The sequence below is a fragment of the Staurois parvus genome, unplaced genomic scaffold, assembly GCF_062004578.1.
Source record: "Staurois parvus isolate SC_StPar_1 unplaced genomic scaffold, SC_StPar_1.0 ptg000686l, whole genome shotgun sequence".
In the NCBI taxonomy this organism is placed as follows: Eukaryota; Metazoa; Chordata; class Amphibia; order Anura; family Ranidae; genus Staurois; species Staurois parvus.
The window spans coordinates 1105020-1122413 of NW_028318482.1; the positions used below are offsets into that span (position 1 = coordinate 1105020).

Sequence of the window (17394 nt, forward strand, 5' to 3'; positions counted from 1 at the left end):
TATCCCGCAGGGGCCCAATTTTTCTCTCTCTCTTTTTTTTGCGGTTTACTATCGCTTTAAGGCAGATGTGTTTTGTAGTCCTCCCCCCCTCAGGATGTGTTTTGTAGTCAAAACTACAGGTAGGGCTGACAACACTGCTTGGGATTTCAGTACAACAGAGGCAGGAGTTGTCAGCTTAAACAGGAAATAACAAATTCACTGGATTTCTGGCAGAACAGATATTTTTCTGTACTTGCAGGCTTATAAAAAAGAAAAAAAAACACAGAGAAATGTGCATGCACTTCAGAGATGTACAGAATGGTTTTTTTTTGCCCTTAGGTTCTACTGTAATAAAAAACCTGACAGAGGCTCTACAGCTTCTAGTACTCCAAACAAGGTGTCATATACTGTTTTCCCTGTTGGGGACATTTCCTGTCTGAGTTGGCAAAAATCACAACAGAAGTTAACTCTTCCCGTACCTCATCTATAAATAAATTACAAAAGACACAATCCAAAATTAGGATTCAGAAATAGCCATAGTGCTTCTGTGCTCATTCCTCGCCACCATATAATTATAATGGCAGCACAATATTGAAGGGATATTCCTACCGATGACAGATTAAAACATGATTAGCTACAAAAAAAAAAAAAAAAGCAAATACAGGTAGTTTTTTTCTTTTCATAATTTTCTTGCTGTGCTTAATTGGGTTTCCCCTGGGTACACCGGTTTCCTCCCACACTCCAAAGACGTGCTGGTAGATTTTATCAGCTCCTGTCTAAATTGGCCCTAATATAATACATACATACGAGATAGGGAATGTACAGTATATAAAGAGCTGCGTAAATTGCCGACGCCATACAACTACCTGTAATAAATAATAGATGTAGGACTATGCAGCTAGCTATGCAGGCTCCATAAGCATACCATGTTTCCTATGTCTTTAATAACCAGCCTCAGCTTTTTCCTTTCCTGTACTAACCTGCCCTAGCAACAGGAAAGTGAGAACCTGATTGGTTGGCTGAGTGTTGCATTGAAATGATCAGTTTACATGGACAGTCTAATACTTACACTGAGAACAACACCTTCTAGGGCATCCTGGACTCTACTGAAAAGACGTCTGCTGACCTGATGATGAAGTTGAAAAAAAATTATATTAGAAATTGTATAAAGTAATAACTCAAGATTTTTTGTGACAGATAAAAAAAAAAAAAAACAGAGCTATGCTGTGTGATGCAATTATGGGTGGACAAATACATTGCCCCTCCCCCACTGCGCTAGTCTGGCAGTTCGGGCTGGTGAACATGCCAGCCATAAGACTGCAGTGTGGCAATAAAAGGCATGTGCATAATTATGTGAAGGTGCAGCAATGTGCGCTGCATTAACCATTTGCCCTCCAGAGGATTTACCCCCCTTCCTGACCAGGCCATTGTTTGCATTAAGGCGCTGTGTTATTTAACTGACAATTGCGCAGTGATGCAATGCTGCACCCAAATTAAATTTACATCCTTTTATTTTCCCCACGAATTGAGCTTTCTTTCAGTAGTATTTGATCGTCTGTGAATTTTTTTTGCGCTATAAGCAAAAAAAGACAGACAATTGTGAGAAAGAAAAAAAAAAATATTTGGACTTTTTACTATTAAACATCTCCAGTAAAAAAAATATTAAAAAAATCAAATTTCGTCATAAATCTAGGCCAATATGTATTCTGCTACGTTTTTGCTACAAAAACTCACAATACATGAAAATTAATTGGTTTATATGAAAAGTTATAGTGTTTACAAAAAGCGGTATAGATACTGGGATTATTTTATTTTTTCCCTACTAGTAATGGCAGAGATCAGCGACTTTTAGTGGAACTGCGGCGGGCATTCGAACACTGGGGGGAAATAACTTGGTGTCACTGACATCAATACAGTGATCAGTGCTATAAAACAGCACTGACACTGTACTAATGGCACTGGGCAGAAAGGGGTTAATGTGAGGGGCGATCAAAGGGTTAACTGTGTATAGGGAGTGTTTTACTAGGGGGCGGAGGGTGTGTGCTTCACTGTAAGCACACTGATCGGAATGGCTGTGCACAGCTATCCTGAGCAGTGTGCCTGAGCTGACAGGGAGGAAGACTGTAAACAAAACAGTCTTTCTTCCCATCGGTGATTGTCGGTAATCACTGAGCGCCGGATGATTGACATCAGTGAACGGCAGTGCGTGCCCCCTACCCAGAAATGCAATATATATATATATATATATATATATATATATATATATATATGTGATTGTGCGCCGCTGTGTAGCAGTATATCTGCTATATGGTTGCAGGTAAGGGGTTGAAGCACCCCATTCTTTCTGAAAGGACTGCCAACAAAACCCAGCATGGCCTAAAGTGTACATGACCATTTTTCAAGAACGGTGGTGTGCTGCAGCACAAGAACGCTGCATTAGTGTATTGAGGTGGTTTTAATAGTGCAAAGCGTTAATGTATGCATAGTATGGTGCTGTGGGTTACTGCATGCAAAAGCATGATCCTGTCCAATTTGTTAATCTTTGAACTGAACAGGTAAAAGTTGGAACCAGTTGAGTTCTTTTCTGCTGCCAATATCCAGCCCAGTGTTTTCACAGGGACAGAAGTGAGCAGGCTCTTTTCAACAGAGAAACAAATATGAGTGGGGAAGGACTCAAAGCCTGGCAGGTTTTTATTATTGCGTGTTAATTAAGCAGATACTTTTCATCTCCTGTGTGGTCATTATAGCAGGAAGTCAAAGTAAATCTTCCCAGCAGGGATGCAGGCATGAAAAAGCCAGGAATTCAGCAAACAAAAACACCGCACATATGCCTTAGAAAGAGGTCACAAAGGACCTCTAGGAGGGGTGGTGTCACCACTTTGATTCATGCTTGCCTTTACTAATAGCCATTACTTTTGTCAAGATAACAAAGGCCACTGTACTGGGAATTGCCAGATGTTGTGAAATATATTATTATTATTCAGTATTTATATAGCGCTAAAAGGTTTGCTCAGCGCTGTACATTATAGGGGGGACAGTACATGAGACAATACAGTAACAAAACAATACACGAGGGGGTCAAGGGCCCTGCTCTTTCGAGCTTACAATCTATATGAAAGTTTCACCTTAATAGGGTGCTTGATGGCCTCTACCACTGTTATACGAGAAGTGTCTCGGACCAAAGAGGGCTTGCCAAGGCGAGCTTCAATAAAGCGACCTGCCACACCGGTTGCGTTCTTGGCTGAGTAAATACCTAACGCAAGCAGGGTCAATCCAGTAGCCTTAAAAGAAAAAAGTACAACATATTAGGTCATGAAAATGATACACAACTCTTTCTAATGTAAACCAAAACAAAATCGTCAAGGATAGCGTGAATAATGAGAATGCCAATACAAAAGGGAATACTGATCAGATTAACCTGCCCGGCGGTCTGATTATGTCCATATTTCTGTGCTCAAAGCGGTACATTTTTTTGCATGGAAATATGTATTTTTTTTATTGTAGGACTGTAATTTTTAGGAATAACTCACTGAAATCTGTCCAAACAAGAGTCTATTAAACATCCTGGGTATGTTAAAATTTGAAACACGAAATCATAAATTATAATTAAATAATCATAAAAAATGATTATAATAATACATTTAATTTAATAATATAATCAAACCAAAAACACTGAAATTTGAAATATAGCGCCAAGTTTGCACATCACTGAGCAAAGTCGCAAAAACCTTTTCAGTGTCCGATGACAAATTTCCCCACGAATCATTACCAGTCAATTCTGCAAGTGGTTCTGATTTACTATCGCTGTTCTCTAGCTGGTCTAAAACCGATTTTGACCTAAAGGGACACTTTTTGGACACCATGGACGTTTCAGTTTCCAGGCAGAAACAGTAAAAATGTAGGCAGGGCACAGGACAAAGCACTTGGGACAAAATGTATGTGAAATGGTTTGATACAGTAATGTTTTACTATGTGATTGTAGTGAATTTAGTGAATGTCACTTTTTTTCATTTTCAAATTTCCCGCCGTTCCGTCCCCGTGCGTCCCGACATCGCAGGGGACGGAACCCAGAAGACAGATGCATGCATCCAGGACATTGCAGGGGGGACATCGCAGGACAAGGTAAGAGAAGAACAGATCCTGGAGCAACGCTGCAGGGTATTCCTGAGTGTAGCTCGGGGTTACCGCTTTTGATACTGAAACTTTACCCTGAGCTACACTCGGGAATACCGCCAGGGAGGCTACCTCAAGGAAAATGACCCTTTAAACCCTAGGCTTAAAATATGTATACACACTGACATTTATAAAATTAAGTTATAGCTACAATTTATCAACCGTAGATATAGAGAATATACTATAAAGCAAATATTTGCCTTTATTTTGGGTCAGGGTATAAACTGTATCTCTATCCAAAACATTTTTGAATGGTCTTTCATCGCTGTTTCCCCCTACTGGGGAGATCTACCCTCAAATGTTAAGGAGACCACTTTCACTGAGACAGAAAGTGATAGGAAACCCAACAATTCACAGTTGTCACTGGAACAGGAGAGAGCAAATCTTGCAATGGGTACACCTGTTCTTATGACACCTGTTTGAAGTTGACAGGTTCTGGCCTTGCTTAGAAATGCTAACACACATGCTTTCAGGTGCAATCCACTTGCACTGGAAATCTATTGGGGATGCTTAAAAAAGATAAAAAATCAGAGTCCAGGTGCATTAGACTTGCTGACCTATTAAGTTGCATCAACCTGCTTAAAGCTGCTTATGCATTCCCTTGGGCTTGTATACAAAGAAAAGTGTTTCAGAAGTCAACAAAGGCCCTAACAGTGGATTTAAAGTGGTTGTAAAGTTAAAATGTTTCCACCTTAAAACATTCTCTGCATTAACGTAAAAAACCTTCCCATGTCAGCTTACCCCCAGCCCCCCCTAAATATCCACCTGAGCCCAATCTTGATCCAGCACTGTGCACATCTGTAGCAGCTCTTCTCCCCTCTCTCTGCTCTCACAGGCTTGGCAGAGAGCAGAGTGAGCCATTGGCTACTGCTGCTGTCAGTCAAAACCTGTGGGCAAAGAGCAGGGCTGACCTGGGCTGTGTGTCTGAATAGACCCAAACAAGCTGGCTGGGGATCGAGCATGCACAAGTGTCCCCATAGGAAGCAGCTTCCTATGGGGGCACTCAGCAGGGTGGAGAAAGGGGCACAGGCGGGGGGACTCGAGAAGAGGAGGATCAGGGCAGCTCTGTGCAAGACCAATGCACAGAGTAGGTAAAGTATGACATGTTTGTTATTTTAATAAATATGTCAAGCTTTACAATCACTAACTATACATTTCAGAGATTTCCTTACATTTCCCATGGTGAAAATGTGAAAATAAGTCTCACAAATGGGACACAAAAGAAGCCTGACAGGGATTCTAACTATTCCCTACTCTATCTAAAATGAAAAGATGAACTTTAGGTGAATAGTGTGCCTCAACTAGTTCACTCTACACCCAATCACCATCATAGACATGGCTGTAATAGGCTGCACAATGCTTTTCACCTGAGCTATTATCACGGATGTAAGTGTGCTTTCCACAAGGAAAAGCAGCTAACTTGCTAAAGCAGGCACCTGTACATGTCAGTACATCTATTCTAGAGCATCCAGGAGCCCCAAAAATATGAGGCCCTCTTAGGTAAATGCACACCCCATCAACAAAGTCCAGTGCTTGTAATATAGCACTATTATAATACAATAGCACCCAGTCGGGAAATTTACAGGGTGTCCCTAAAGTCTGGACACATAGGCAAAATGAATATTGGGAGAAAAACAATGATATTATCTATGTGTCCAGATGTTAGGGACATCCTGTAGAGGTAAGAGGGGTGCAACTTGTTGTTACTTGAGGATGCTCATTTAAGCATTCAAGTGGTGGATTTATATGTTTATTATGGCTACCACTTTAAATCTTTGATATGTGCTCAACTGTTCACAGCCTGAAAGGTCAATGAGGTTTTTTTCGGCTCATGCAGAGTTGTGCTATCAATAAACTAAACTGCGCCCTGTTTAGATGGTGCTTAGTGAAGTTCTCTGCATATTCTAACATAGCCAAGAACCTATATCTGGTCTCCCAAAGCACACAGAACATGGAAATACAAATATTTAAAGTAAATATAAACTGCCAAATACCTTTTCTCATCAGCAGTATATAATAGTCTTGAGATTTCTATCAGTTTCCAGCAGAGCACTGGTTAAAGCTTGTAGGAGGAGTTTCCATTCTCCCATGTTTGTCCTATGAGGCTGCAGGGACCCCTGACCCTCTGTCTGGAAAGTGCTGATTGGCCCTGTGTTGATCACATGCACTCACCCAAGAAAAAAAAAAAAACTCTCTAGCAATATACACCAAACTGAGCATGTGCAGCTCAGGCAGGATCAAATATCTTTTTTACACAATGCAGAGAATCAGTCCCTTAGGTTCCACAGTGAGTATAACAAGCATGCTTTACTGCATATACAGGCTGATTTTACTGTTGTAGGTTTAGTAACAATTTAATTTCCTGTTCTGATAAGTTCCCAATCTATAGTAAACACTATTATTTAGTGTACATTTTATTTTTGCTGACTTGGCTCTCACTGCACCACTACATCCAGTCAGGAGGCTACAAATAGGAGCAGGTGGCAAGATGGCTGCCAGCGAGCATGTTGCAAAGCAGCATGAGCGCACCATCATAAATGAGTTTTAGGAAGAGTACGATCTGTCTCAGCAGGAACAAGTTATTGTGTTTGAGGTTAAAATTAGACCTTCCCATCTTATCCATAGCAAAAGAAAACGGGAAACATTAGCTATTACTACTTGGCAAGTAACAATCACGCAGAGCTCAAATTGAAGAATCCGGCAGCAGGGGGAAGTGACAGCTCCTATTAGGCGAGTATCACAGCAGTCAAAGGAATGGATACATAACTTAGAAGATAAAAGCCAAGCTCTTCCCTAGGGATGAGAGTAAATCTCTCACCATTGGCTTGATGAGAGGTCACAAACTGCTCAAGACTGGGGGGTGACAGAAGATCTCTAACAGTGACCTTTCCCAAGGCTGCTATGATTCATTCACTAGGACAGACTTTCATCTGTCAGCAGACATGGATTCACAGACAATGCTGAAGACCGGGCCTCTACTATAAGAAAGGACCTGATGTCAGGGCACAATCAATTTGCATCAACCGAGTCATTTTTACCACCCACTTACAGAGCTATGCCCAAAACATGTCATTGGCAGCATCGGTGCATTGCGATTTTAGCACCTTAGTGTGTTTTTCTTTATCTGTAGCCAACCTAGAAAAGTTATATTTTTAACGAACCTATAAAAGTTATACTTCTAATGCGCAAAATATACTTCACTCTCATTTCTATGAATAAGCTCTACTGCACAGTGAAATGTGTTAGAAGGAAGAGCCTAGGAAGGGTGAATATTGACCTCTGGTCAAGTTATTTCCTGGGCTGAAGTCTAATGTGCATCGGATCTATTGGCCTGAAACAGCCGAGTGGTGAGCTTGCATCCAGGATTGGGTAGTGCATGGACTGAAGAGGCCTGGAGCAGTGCTGTGATTTAACAATTTAGGCAGCAAAGCAGCCAGACACATATATGAAAACAAGGATAAAAATTATAAACACTCAGCAGGTAGCCTTTTTCACCAAGCCAGTTTAAATGGAAAATGTTCATGATGGACTAGAGCTACTATCCGCCATGGTCTCTGTGTCTGATTACTGCATCTCCTATCACCATGGAGGTTAAATAAAGCCCGTTATGCGCCTTTTTCAAAACCACATGACTTTTCAGACCTTGTTAGAGACTCATTAGCACAGTGATGAAAGACCACAGGTAGAGTATTTCTCCTCATTAGCCACAGCTCAGTAGCCCCTGTTCTTCTGTCTAGAGCCTGCCTTGTCTGTGTGTCCCAAAGGCAGGCTGAGGCATTAAAAACTGTATAAATGCAGCAATAACATTTTTAAATGTCAGCCATTTTTAATCAGCTCTATGCTAGGCAAACATTGTATAATGTTCACAGCTGTTATATGCAACAAATGTTAGCCTTGTATTGTAGTGTGTGTGTTTAGTTTTTAAGTTTTTGTTTATTAACTTTCTATATTGTTATAGCACCAAATTGCATCACAGCGCTACAGAATATGCTAGACGTTTCTCATTAGCTCCTCCAGCAAAGAAGCTTCCAGTCTTGCCCTACTGCTGTCAGAATTAAAAACATTTACATAGTAATGCCAGTTTGATAAGAAGCCAGTTAAATCAAACATACACTATGTGGCTAAAAGTCTGACCATCACATATACGTATACAATTTTGCTGGACATGCCCTGTTCTAGCACAAAACTGGCATTAATATAGAATTAAAGAACAAAAAACCTGCATCTAGGTAACTAAACTAAACCAATAACATAGAAAAGTAGCTCGCACATTAGGCAATAAACATAATACAAAATACAAAAAAACTCAGCGCTAATCAAACGCATAATGCCAATAAAACCTCTCAATAATATTCCCGTGGTCCACCATGGGATCTTCGGCGTGACGTCATCACGTTCTTTTGAAGGGACGGCGGCCATTTTCTTGGTTGGAAACTTAATACAAATGCTGGTAACCATCCATAACAATGTACGAGTAACTTGAAACTAAACAGGGTGAATTTATTACTCAAATACTACACCATGAGTGTTTTTTTTTCTTCTATCCTTTACCCAATTGTTGGACGAGAGTACTCTTTTAGGACCTACTTCAGATTCTTAAAGGGGAAGATTGATAATAACCTGGATGAGGACTGCTGATTCCAAGATTCATATGTTCACCTATATTGACCGGTGTTATTCGGTCAGAAGTTCTAGTAAGGGGCTGAACCATTTGGGTGTCCTGGTGATGGTGGACCGTGGGAATATTATTGGGACTTCATGAATTGGGACTTATGTTTTATTGGCATAATGCGTTTATGATTAGCGCTGCGTTTTTTTGTATTTTGTATTAATATAGAATTGCTCCCCTACCCTTGCCACTTTAGCAGTTTCCACTCCTCAGGGAAGAAGCACTAAAGTTGGGTTAGAAGAACTAACTTGTAATCGACTTCCCAATTCATCATAAGGGTGTTAAGAAGGGTTGAGAGCAAGGCTCTGTGCCAGCCACTCAAGTTCCTCTGCACCAAACTGGTGTGCAAATTTATGCTAGAACCTGAGTGTGTTCTTCCTGCAGCTGATCTTCCCTCATTACGGGTATACAATGGCTTGCTCTTCACTGGGTTTCTGTGTGGAGGTGGACATTTTGGCAGAGGCAGGGTGTTTTCTCATGTCAAGACCCTCCAGTAAGGAGAACAGTAAGCTGTACAGTAGTGACATCACCAATTCTCACTACAAATCAGACTAGGAGTAAGAGGCAGTAGGGCCCTAGTTTCAGATTGCAGATATGTTATTAAGGCTGTGAGAGCCTTAATTTGAGGAAGGATGCTGGTATTTTTTTTTTTTTTGTTTTTTTTTTTTTTAGGAGGAAATAAAAAAAAAAAGATAACATTTTCAGGATACAGCTAAGGCTCAGTAAGAATTTCCAGATGCTCCCTATACCATACCAAATCTTTATTTTTAGGTTCAGTTCCACTTTAAGGCTAACCCTATGGGACGATAAGTGTTTACATACGTCAAGGGGGTTGTAAACACAAAAAGCTTTTCAAGATTATTGAAAAATCTTGGTGCAACTTATTTCTTCCCTCTGCTTAAAGGAGTTCTTGGTCACAGCACAAACTTTTATTCTATACCAGCATTGTAAAAGCAATACAAACAATAGTTATTTTTGACACTCCAATATAAGCTTACTTGAAAAATCTCCTTTCATGTGAGTGATGCCCGTTTGCTGACCATCTCTTTCCACAAATTCCTAGATTCTCTGCTTGTTTTGCAGCTTCTGCTCTGTTGTTTTCTTTCAGTCTCTAAGTACTACATATACCATGGTACCTTTCTGCCTGCAAGCAGTGATTACTGTAATGACTGCCTCCTAAAACCCCTCCTCTCAGCAGGCAAGCTCCATGAAATGTGTGACACAGCAGTGCATAATCACAGGGCATGGAGAATACATGTCAGAGAAATAAAAGTGGTAAATGTGTGGGGAACTTCGCAAAGTAAGTTTAAAACATCTAGATCATTCAAATATTTAGGAGTAGGCTAGAAATACAACGTGGATAAAAATATGTGATTTTACATTTTGATAATAGATACGCTTTATTAAGTGAAGAAAATTGTAGAAAATGCACGCCCTGTTTTTCCTTGTTAGACAAGTAACACGATATGCACTGGGACCCCATGACACCGTTCACCCCCTTGAGTGTATCAAACCGAAGATCAAAGCTGGCCAAATAACCTTTTCCATCCCTGACAGGTTACCTCAGAGACATCCAACCATTGCCTTTCAAAAACCATGACAAAGAAATCAAGAAGGACTACTAACCCAAGATATGTCTATACTGGAAGCTGGATAAATCCCTGAAGCCAAGCTAGATAAAGAAAATAAAAACAGGATCTCAGCCCTGCTAGCCAGTTAAAGATGCCCTAATAAATCATTCATATGCATGAAAACACAAGTTTTCATTTGAAAGTGGTAGGGTTTCTTCAATGTACCTCTGAAAGTATAGGCACCACTGTAATCTATGGGGATACCAACTCAGGGGTCATATCTAAACTGACAACAGCACATGCCCAAAGGTCTCTTCAGGCCTCCTTAAAGGAACCATGACAAGTCTTGTGTGTACAGCAAATACCACATGGGAGGAAAATGGCAAGTGACTTATCAGTTTATAACTAGCAAATAGAACACATAAAAGAGGGAAATTCTCTGTGAGTAACTAAACACCTATTAGCCAGCACTCTGCTGACCAGCAAATTGGGTTCTACATACTATTCTCCTGCTAGTCATAAGTGGATGAGCTACTTGCCATTTTTTTCAAATTATAGCTGCCACACAACTTTTTTATTTTTAATAATAGGAAGTTAGATGAAGCCTTTAAAAAAAGTTTGCTTGACAAAAGTACTCCGACTTTAGGACTCCATTGACTGGACCTGAATTCTGAATTCCTCAGTCAGAAATAGCTGTCCTTAGAAGCCCTCCTATGGGAAAACTCTAACCCAGCCTTTCCACCCTGGAGGAACCCTTGGAATAAATTGTACTCAGGGAGCCCCTGCTATAATCAATTAACTGGGAGTGAGTGCGAAAAATGAAACCGACACATTGGTGGTCAGTGGAAAGACTGCCCCCCCCCCCCTTGTAGTGGTGGTCAGATTGCCATCCTTACCGACAGCTAAAAAGATCATTGGTGTACTATAGCCATCTCTGTCAAGTGGTGTTGACTTTGGAACTATTCAAAACGCTATCAAATGGTTAAGTCAATTAGCCACAGCTACCTCAGGCAGAACCCTAGGGTTCCATGGAACCCTGGTTGAGAATGGCTGATCTAACCTGTTGGAAAAACAGCACACACACAGGAATACTTTTTCTTTCTACTGAAGAACTGTGGCTGGCTGGCGTTGGACTACACATCCCAGCATGCCATCTTAAATCAGAGCTAGAGTTAACAGCTCTGCAAAGGGTTAAGGGTACAGAACTCTACTCTAAATCACAGGCTTACAAAATAAAAACGAAAGGCAATGCCAAAAATACAAAAAGGGCACATGTGAGCTGGCAAGATGAGGACTCATTTCCTCCCCTTTGCTTCAATCAAAAGAATTTCCACTTCGATCACTGGCAAGAGAATTGCATTCTGCTTCGTCAAGTCATTTCTTTTTTAAGCTCGTGTGCTGGACCGGAGAGGGTGGGGGGTGAGCAATGCTTTTATGCTGCATCTGACATCTGTGCATGCATTAGGAAACAGACAATTATGGGCTCATCAAATCGAAGTTTACGTCCCCATAGCATCGGAAGGTTCTCCATTAACGGAATGAGCTGCAGGGAAACTGCGGGGAATTAAAGTCACTTTTCAGATTCAAAGACCAGACTTATTTGCGACCGAGCAACACACTGTTTTGTTGAAACTCAAAGTGCATCCACGAAGATCAAAGCAAGCCGCAATGGCAAAACAGGTCCCTTGGGTTTTAATTACCTCTCATTAGGCACCGCTATATTGCAGAGAACTCGTTCCATGTGTTCGGCAGGTTTTGTAACACTTTGAGGCCCTGTATACACAGGCATTTGTTAATCTAAAGTTCTGAACGCTCATCTGAAAAGCAACATGTTCAGCAAGGATTTACAAAGCATTTCAAAAGCTTTGAACAGTTTTATTGAAGTCATGAAAGGAAATCTGAACTGAGAAAAATACATAGGCAGATTCTACAATCGGAAAATGCAGACTGAATGGCTGTCGTGGTGATCCAGCTGTTTAGTAGTCCCTGACCTAGTAAGCAGATCAATAGCTCTGACTTCACACTGGCTTATTGAGAAGCAAAAGTATGGAAATATATTTGGAAGAAAAATGGAGGCTACCATTAACGACCTTCTAAAAATGCTACCCGACTGCCCATTATACTGAACCTTTAGTTTTAATGGTTAAAAAAAATGCTAATCTGTAAAGTGATTAAAAAAATCACAAGTCCTCCTTTGGCTCCAACATTTAGAGTAACGAACATAAAACACATTAGCAGAGGGTCAGCCTGATAGCTAGAATTTTTAGCACATCAGCAATTAAAGCCTCAATTGTTTATCCCCTCTCTTACTTTAAATTGGTAAATAACATGAATCCAGAAAGCATTCTCCGTCTTACTGCATCTTTAGAAGCCCCAAAAGCCAAAATTCTGAATTCTACAACGTCAAAATTATTATATTGTTGACCTGGCCCTCCCATAACTCCTTACTGGTGACTGAGGCTGCCCATAAGCACAAATAGGAAACTAAATGAGCCAGCAATGGACAGCAGTCAACTTTCCTGCAAAATACATTTTTTTTCCTTATGCCAGTTTAATTGATCAAATGTCTGCTAAATATGATGGTCTTCAGTTAGCATTTACAAACCAGGATTAATACATATCAGTGTGTACACAGCCTTATGTAAGGGGCATACGAATAAAAATGTCAGTCATTCTAAAAAGGATAATTCAGCTATGTGTGGACTGTTCTGAACCCAGCCACCCTATGGCTCCTAGATCTTTCACCAACACCACAGATTTAAGCATCATGTCCACTTTTACCATAATGGAATGGAATGCAACTGCTGCACTATGCTTGGCACTGATTAGCAAACCTATAACTCAAATGAAGAAATCTCATTCGATGATGTCCAGGATACAAGTCTGAGTATCCAAACAAGCTTGCATCTACTCAGAACTGAGACAACAGGTTACATATAAATAAACATATGTTCTGGGGGCCTAAAGCAGAAAATACAATTTTGGTTGCATAATTTATGTGGAATGTATGTACTGTAAATTACCACCAGCACTGTCCCTGCTTCTTGCTGTAACCTGCCATTTTGCTGAAGGCCAGAGCCCCTGAGCAGCAGTAAATCTTTAGGCTGTCAGCAGATCAGCCACTAGTGGCTCTGATTTTCGGCACAGCCCTGAGAATAGAAAATAATGGAGGCTGTGCAGAGCAGAATGAGACACTGTATTACTAGATTTTAAACAAACAGTATAGGCCCTTATTTTTATTGTTTTACATAGCTATACCTGTAAACAGGGCCAGCCTGAAGTAATATCTCAGTAATTCATTTTCTGACCTAGGTTCCACTTCAAGTAATTTTATAGGCAAAAATGCATATTATAATGTGTGCAGAAACATGAAAACAATTGCTCCATAGGGGAAGTGGTTAACGAGACCCTGTCATGGACATTCCTTTCTCTACTGCTGACTCCTGTAGCAAAGTTGGGGTTGAAGAAAGAAGCAATAAGCACTTTCTAGAGGACATAGATATTAGACACCCCAGAAGTGTCAAACGTCAAAGAAGCTTATGGAGGCTACAGCTCGAGGGGAGTATATTGTGTCTTCAACTAAAAGGAGCTGATTACATCTTCAAAGATCGGAGAGGGTCAGTTTAAAGTGGTTGTAAAGGCTGAAGGTTTTTTTTTTTTTTTTTTTAAAAACCTTCAGTGTGCAGCTGCCTCCTCAGCCCCCCCCCCCCAATACTCACCTGAGCCTAATCTTGATCCAATGATGAAGCTCTCCCGGGCCTCTCTCAACTCATTGGCTGAGACACAGCCAGAGAGGAGAGTGGGGCAGAGGCACGCTCTGTGTGTCTCATAGATACACAGTGGCAGCTTGGGATTGAGTATGCACACACCTGCAGACAGCAAGCAGCTTGCCCTGAGGGCACTCAGCAGGGGACCCAGAATGAAAGGGATTTTTTTGTACTCACAATAAAATCCCTTTCTTGGAGTTCATTGACAGACACAGCAGCTTCTTTAACATTAATGAAGCAGGGATGTCCCCAAGCAGTGCCAGAATGAGGGGAGGGCAACCATAAAAGGCAGAAAGAAAAAACGCCCAGGTCAACAAGCCAACTCTCCGAAAGACCCCAAAAGGGGCAGCCGCCTGTAACACTTTGCAGCCAAAACTAGCATCGGAGGATGCCAACACATCAACTTTATAGAACTTTGTAAATGTGTGCACCACCACGACCAGGTCGCTGCCTCGCGAACTTAAGAAACAGACGCCTTATGTCTGAATGCCCAGAGGCGCTAACCGCCCTAGTAATGTGCGCCGGGAGGTTCCTGGCCCTTAACAACATACGCCTGAACAATCGCCTGCAGAATACAATGAGAAACCATGGCAGAAGATGCCGCCAGGCCCTTCTTTGGACCATCCGCGAGGATTACGAGAGTCGGACCTCCGAAAGGCAACCATTACAGAAAGGTACACACGAATCGCGTGGACCACATCCGGGGAATGCAGTGCCACCTCTTTAGGGTGTGTCAGTTGAGGCCACAGTGAGGGAAGAACAATATCCTCATTCAAATGAAAATCTGACACCACCTTTGGCAGAAAAGGAAGGGGGAAGGCCAAATGCACCACATTTTCCTTGTGCAAAACTATATAAGGCGCCTTACAGGACAAAGCAGCCAACTCCAACACCCGTCCTGATCCAGCGTCTAGCATCAAATAATCCGCTTGCCTGTTTTCGACGCCTGGAATGTGTACAGTGGACCGAGCAGGAATAAACCTCTCTGTCTATTAGAGAATGGGAGATGCCTCCAGTGCCGCTGCTGCACTTCTCGTGCTCCCCTGATGATTAACATTTGCCACCGCAGTGCTGTTGTCCGACTGAATCCTGGTTGGCAGACCCGACAGACGGTCCGTCCAATGCGTCAGCGAAAACCGGATCGCCCGAAGCTATTGATAGGTAAGTGAGATTCTCCAGCAACCCTGAGCAGAGTCTGCTCCCAAGCCTGACAGGCCGGCATCTGTCATGACCACAGTCGAACAGGGAGGAAGGATTTTCCATTCCGTAGAGACGGGGACCTCATCCACCAAAGAAAGGAGGTCCTCGTGGACCGTTTCAGGTGAATTCGAAGGTCCAAGGAGGTGGAAGCTCTGTTCCATTTTGATAAGATTTCCCTCTGCAGTGTTCTCGTATGAAACTGGGCATACAGAACTGCTTCGAAGGTAGCCACCATCAAGCCTAACACCCACAGGCATAGAAGGCCATCTCCAAGCCAGGAGTTTCCAAACCGCCGACTGGAGCTTCAAGAATTTCTCCGACAGAAGGAACACCTTGGCCTGCTCCGAATCGACAATCAGCCCCAGATAATCCAGTCACCTGGACAGAGTCCACACCGACTTCCTGAGGCTCAGCATCCACCCGAAATCCTGTAAAGAATATATGGCGATCTCCACACTGTCTAATAGTGAGCAGCAAGTCTCCGCGTGCAGGAGCAAATCATCCAGGTAGCCGATCACTGCGATCTCCCGTTGTCTCAATAAGGCCAGGACCGGGGCTAGGACCCTGGTAAACACCTAAGGTGCAGAGTTCCTGCTTCATTAATGTTAAAGAAGAAGCCATGGTCTCTGTCATTGAATGTAAGAGAGAGGAGGATTGGGACTGCTCTGTGCAAAACCATTGCACGGAGCAGGTAAGTAGGATGTTATTTTTTTTTTTTTTTATCTGAACCTTTAAAATCTTTTAACCAACTCCTGTCCAGCCGTTGTATATAAACGGCCGGACGGTGGCAGTGCAGGGTCGGGTGGCCGTTTATAAATGGCCTCTCCGCCCCCTGCTTGTGCACGCTCCCTGGGAGCGCGCAGCACCGCGATCTGGTGCCCGCTGTGTCCTCCAGGCACAGTTGAACACCAATCGTCAGACGGGACCTCTCTGAGAGTAGCAGAGTAGTAAGCAAGATGTCACTTGTGACATCATTGCTTACTACGTGTGAAATCTGTGAATGATCACAGAGGTCACATGGTACAAGGCTATTCACAACAGCCTTGTACCATGTGACAAGCAGTGACAAATGACAGCTCACACAGTAGTTCTCAATGGCTGCAAGAATGCAGCCAGAGAGAAGGAGAACATATTGCTTTTACAGCCTTTATGGGTGTAAAAGCAATCAGTGTAAAAAAAAAAAATCTTCATCACCCCCCCACAAGTAGTACAGTGTCACCATGGTGACACTGTACTGCTAGGGTGACAGTATGTAAAAAAAACAAAACCACAAAAACAAATAGAAAAAAAATTAAAATGTAAAAAAAATGTTTAAAAATTATAATTTTTGGTTATAAACTAAATTTGGTTTAATTTGTTTTTACTAAAATGTTAACGAAATAAATTTTGGCCAAGATTTATAATGAAATATTATTTATTTGCAAAATTTTATAAGGAAAAATGTATTTTCAAAATTTTTGGAATTTTTCATTTACATAGCAAAAAAAATAAAAATCGCAGTGGTTAACAAATACCACCAAAATAAAGCTTTATCTGTCTCAAAAAATGCTAAACAATTCATATGGGTACAGTGTTGCATGACTGCGCAATTGTCATTCAAAATGTGATAGCACTGAAAGCTGAAAATTGGCCTGGACAGGAAGGGGGTGAAAGTGTCCGGACATGAAGTGGTTAAAGAAGCCCTGATATCTTTGTGCCCACTGGCTTCCTGTATCTCTCAAGGAATCCAGAGTCCAGATCTGCCAGTTTTAAAGACTTAGCCCCTAGCATTACAATTCATTGATAGGAAGGGTCTCGCAACTCCTACTTTATTCTCTGTGATAAGCTAAATCTATATCGGTAAGGCTGCATTCACACTTGAGTGATTTGTAGCTTGAAGCTCCAAAAACGCTCAAACTTAAAAAAAGCAATTGTTCTCTATGGTGCCTGTTTACACCTGATCGTGAAAACAGGCACCATAGAGAACTATTGATTTTTGAAGTTTGAGCATTTTTGGAGTTTTGTATTTCAATGGTTTTTATTAATTTTAAACAGT

At 41.6% G+C, this 17394-nt stretch overlaps 1 protein-coding gene across 1 annotated transcript in view; it reads right to left on the reverse strand.

Moving 5' to 3' along the window:
- Positions 1 to 17394, reverse strand: part of LOC149447432 (ATPase family AAA domain-containing protein 3-A) — a 118722-nt gene that overhangs the window by 50833 nt on the left and 50495 nt on the right. Inside the window, exons 8-9 of the mRNA XM_089652553.1 lie at positions 3105 to 3260; positions 1049 to 1105 (exon numbers count right to left, since the gene is read on the reverse strand). Coding sequence (XP_089508679.1) covers positions 1049 to 1105; positions 3105 to 3260 — 213 coding nt within the window. The remainder of the gene's footprint in view (positions 1 to 1048; positions 1106 to 3104; positions 3261 to 17394) is intronic.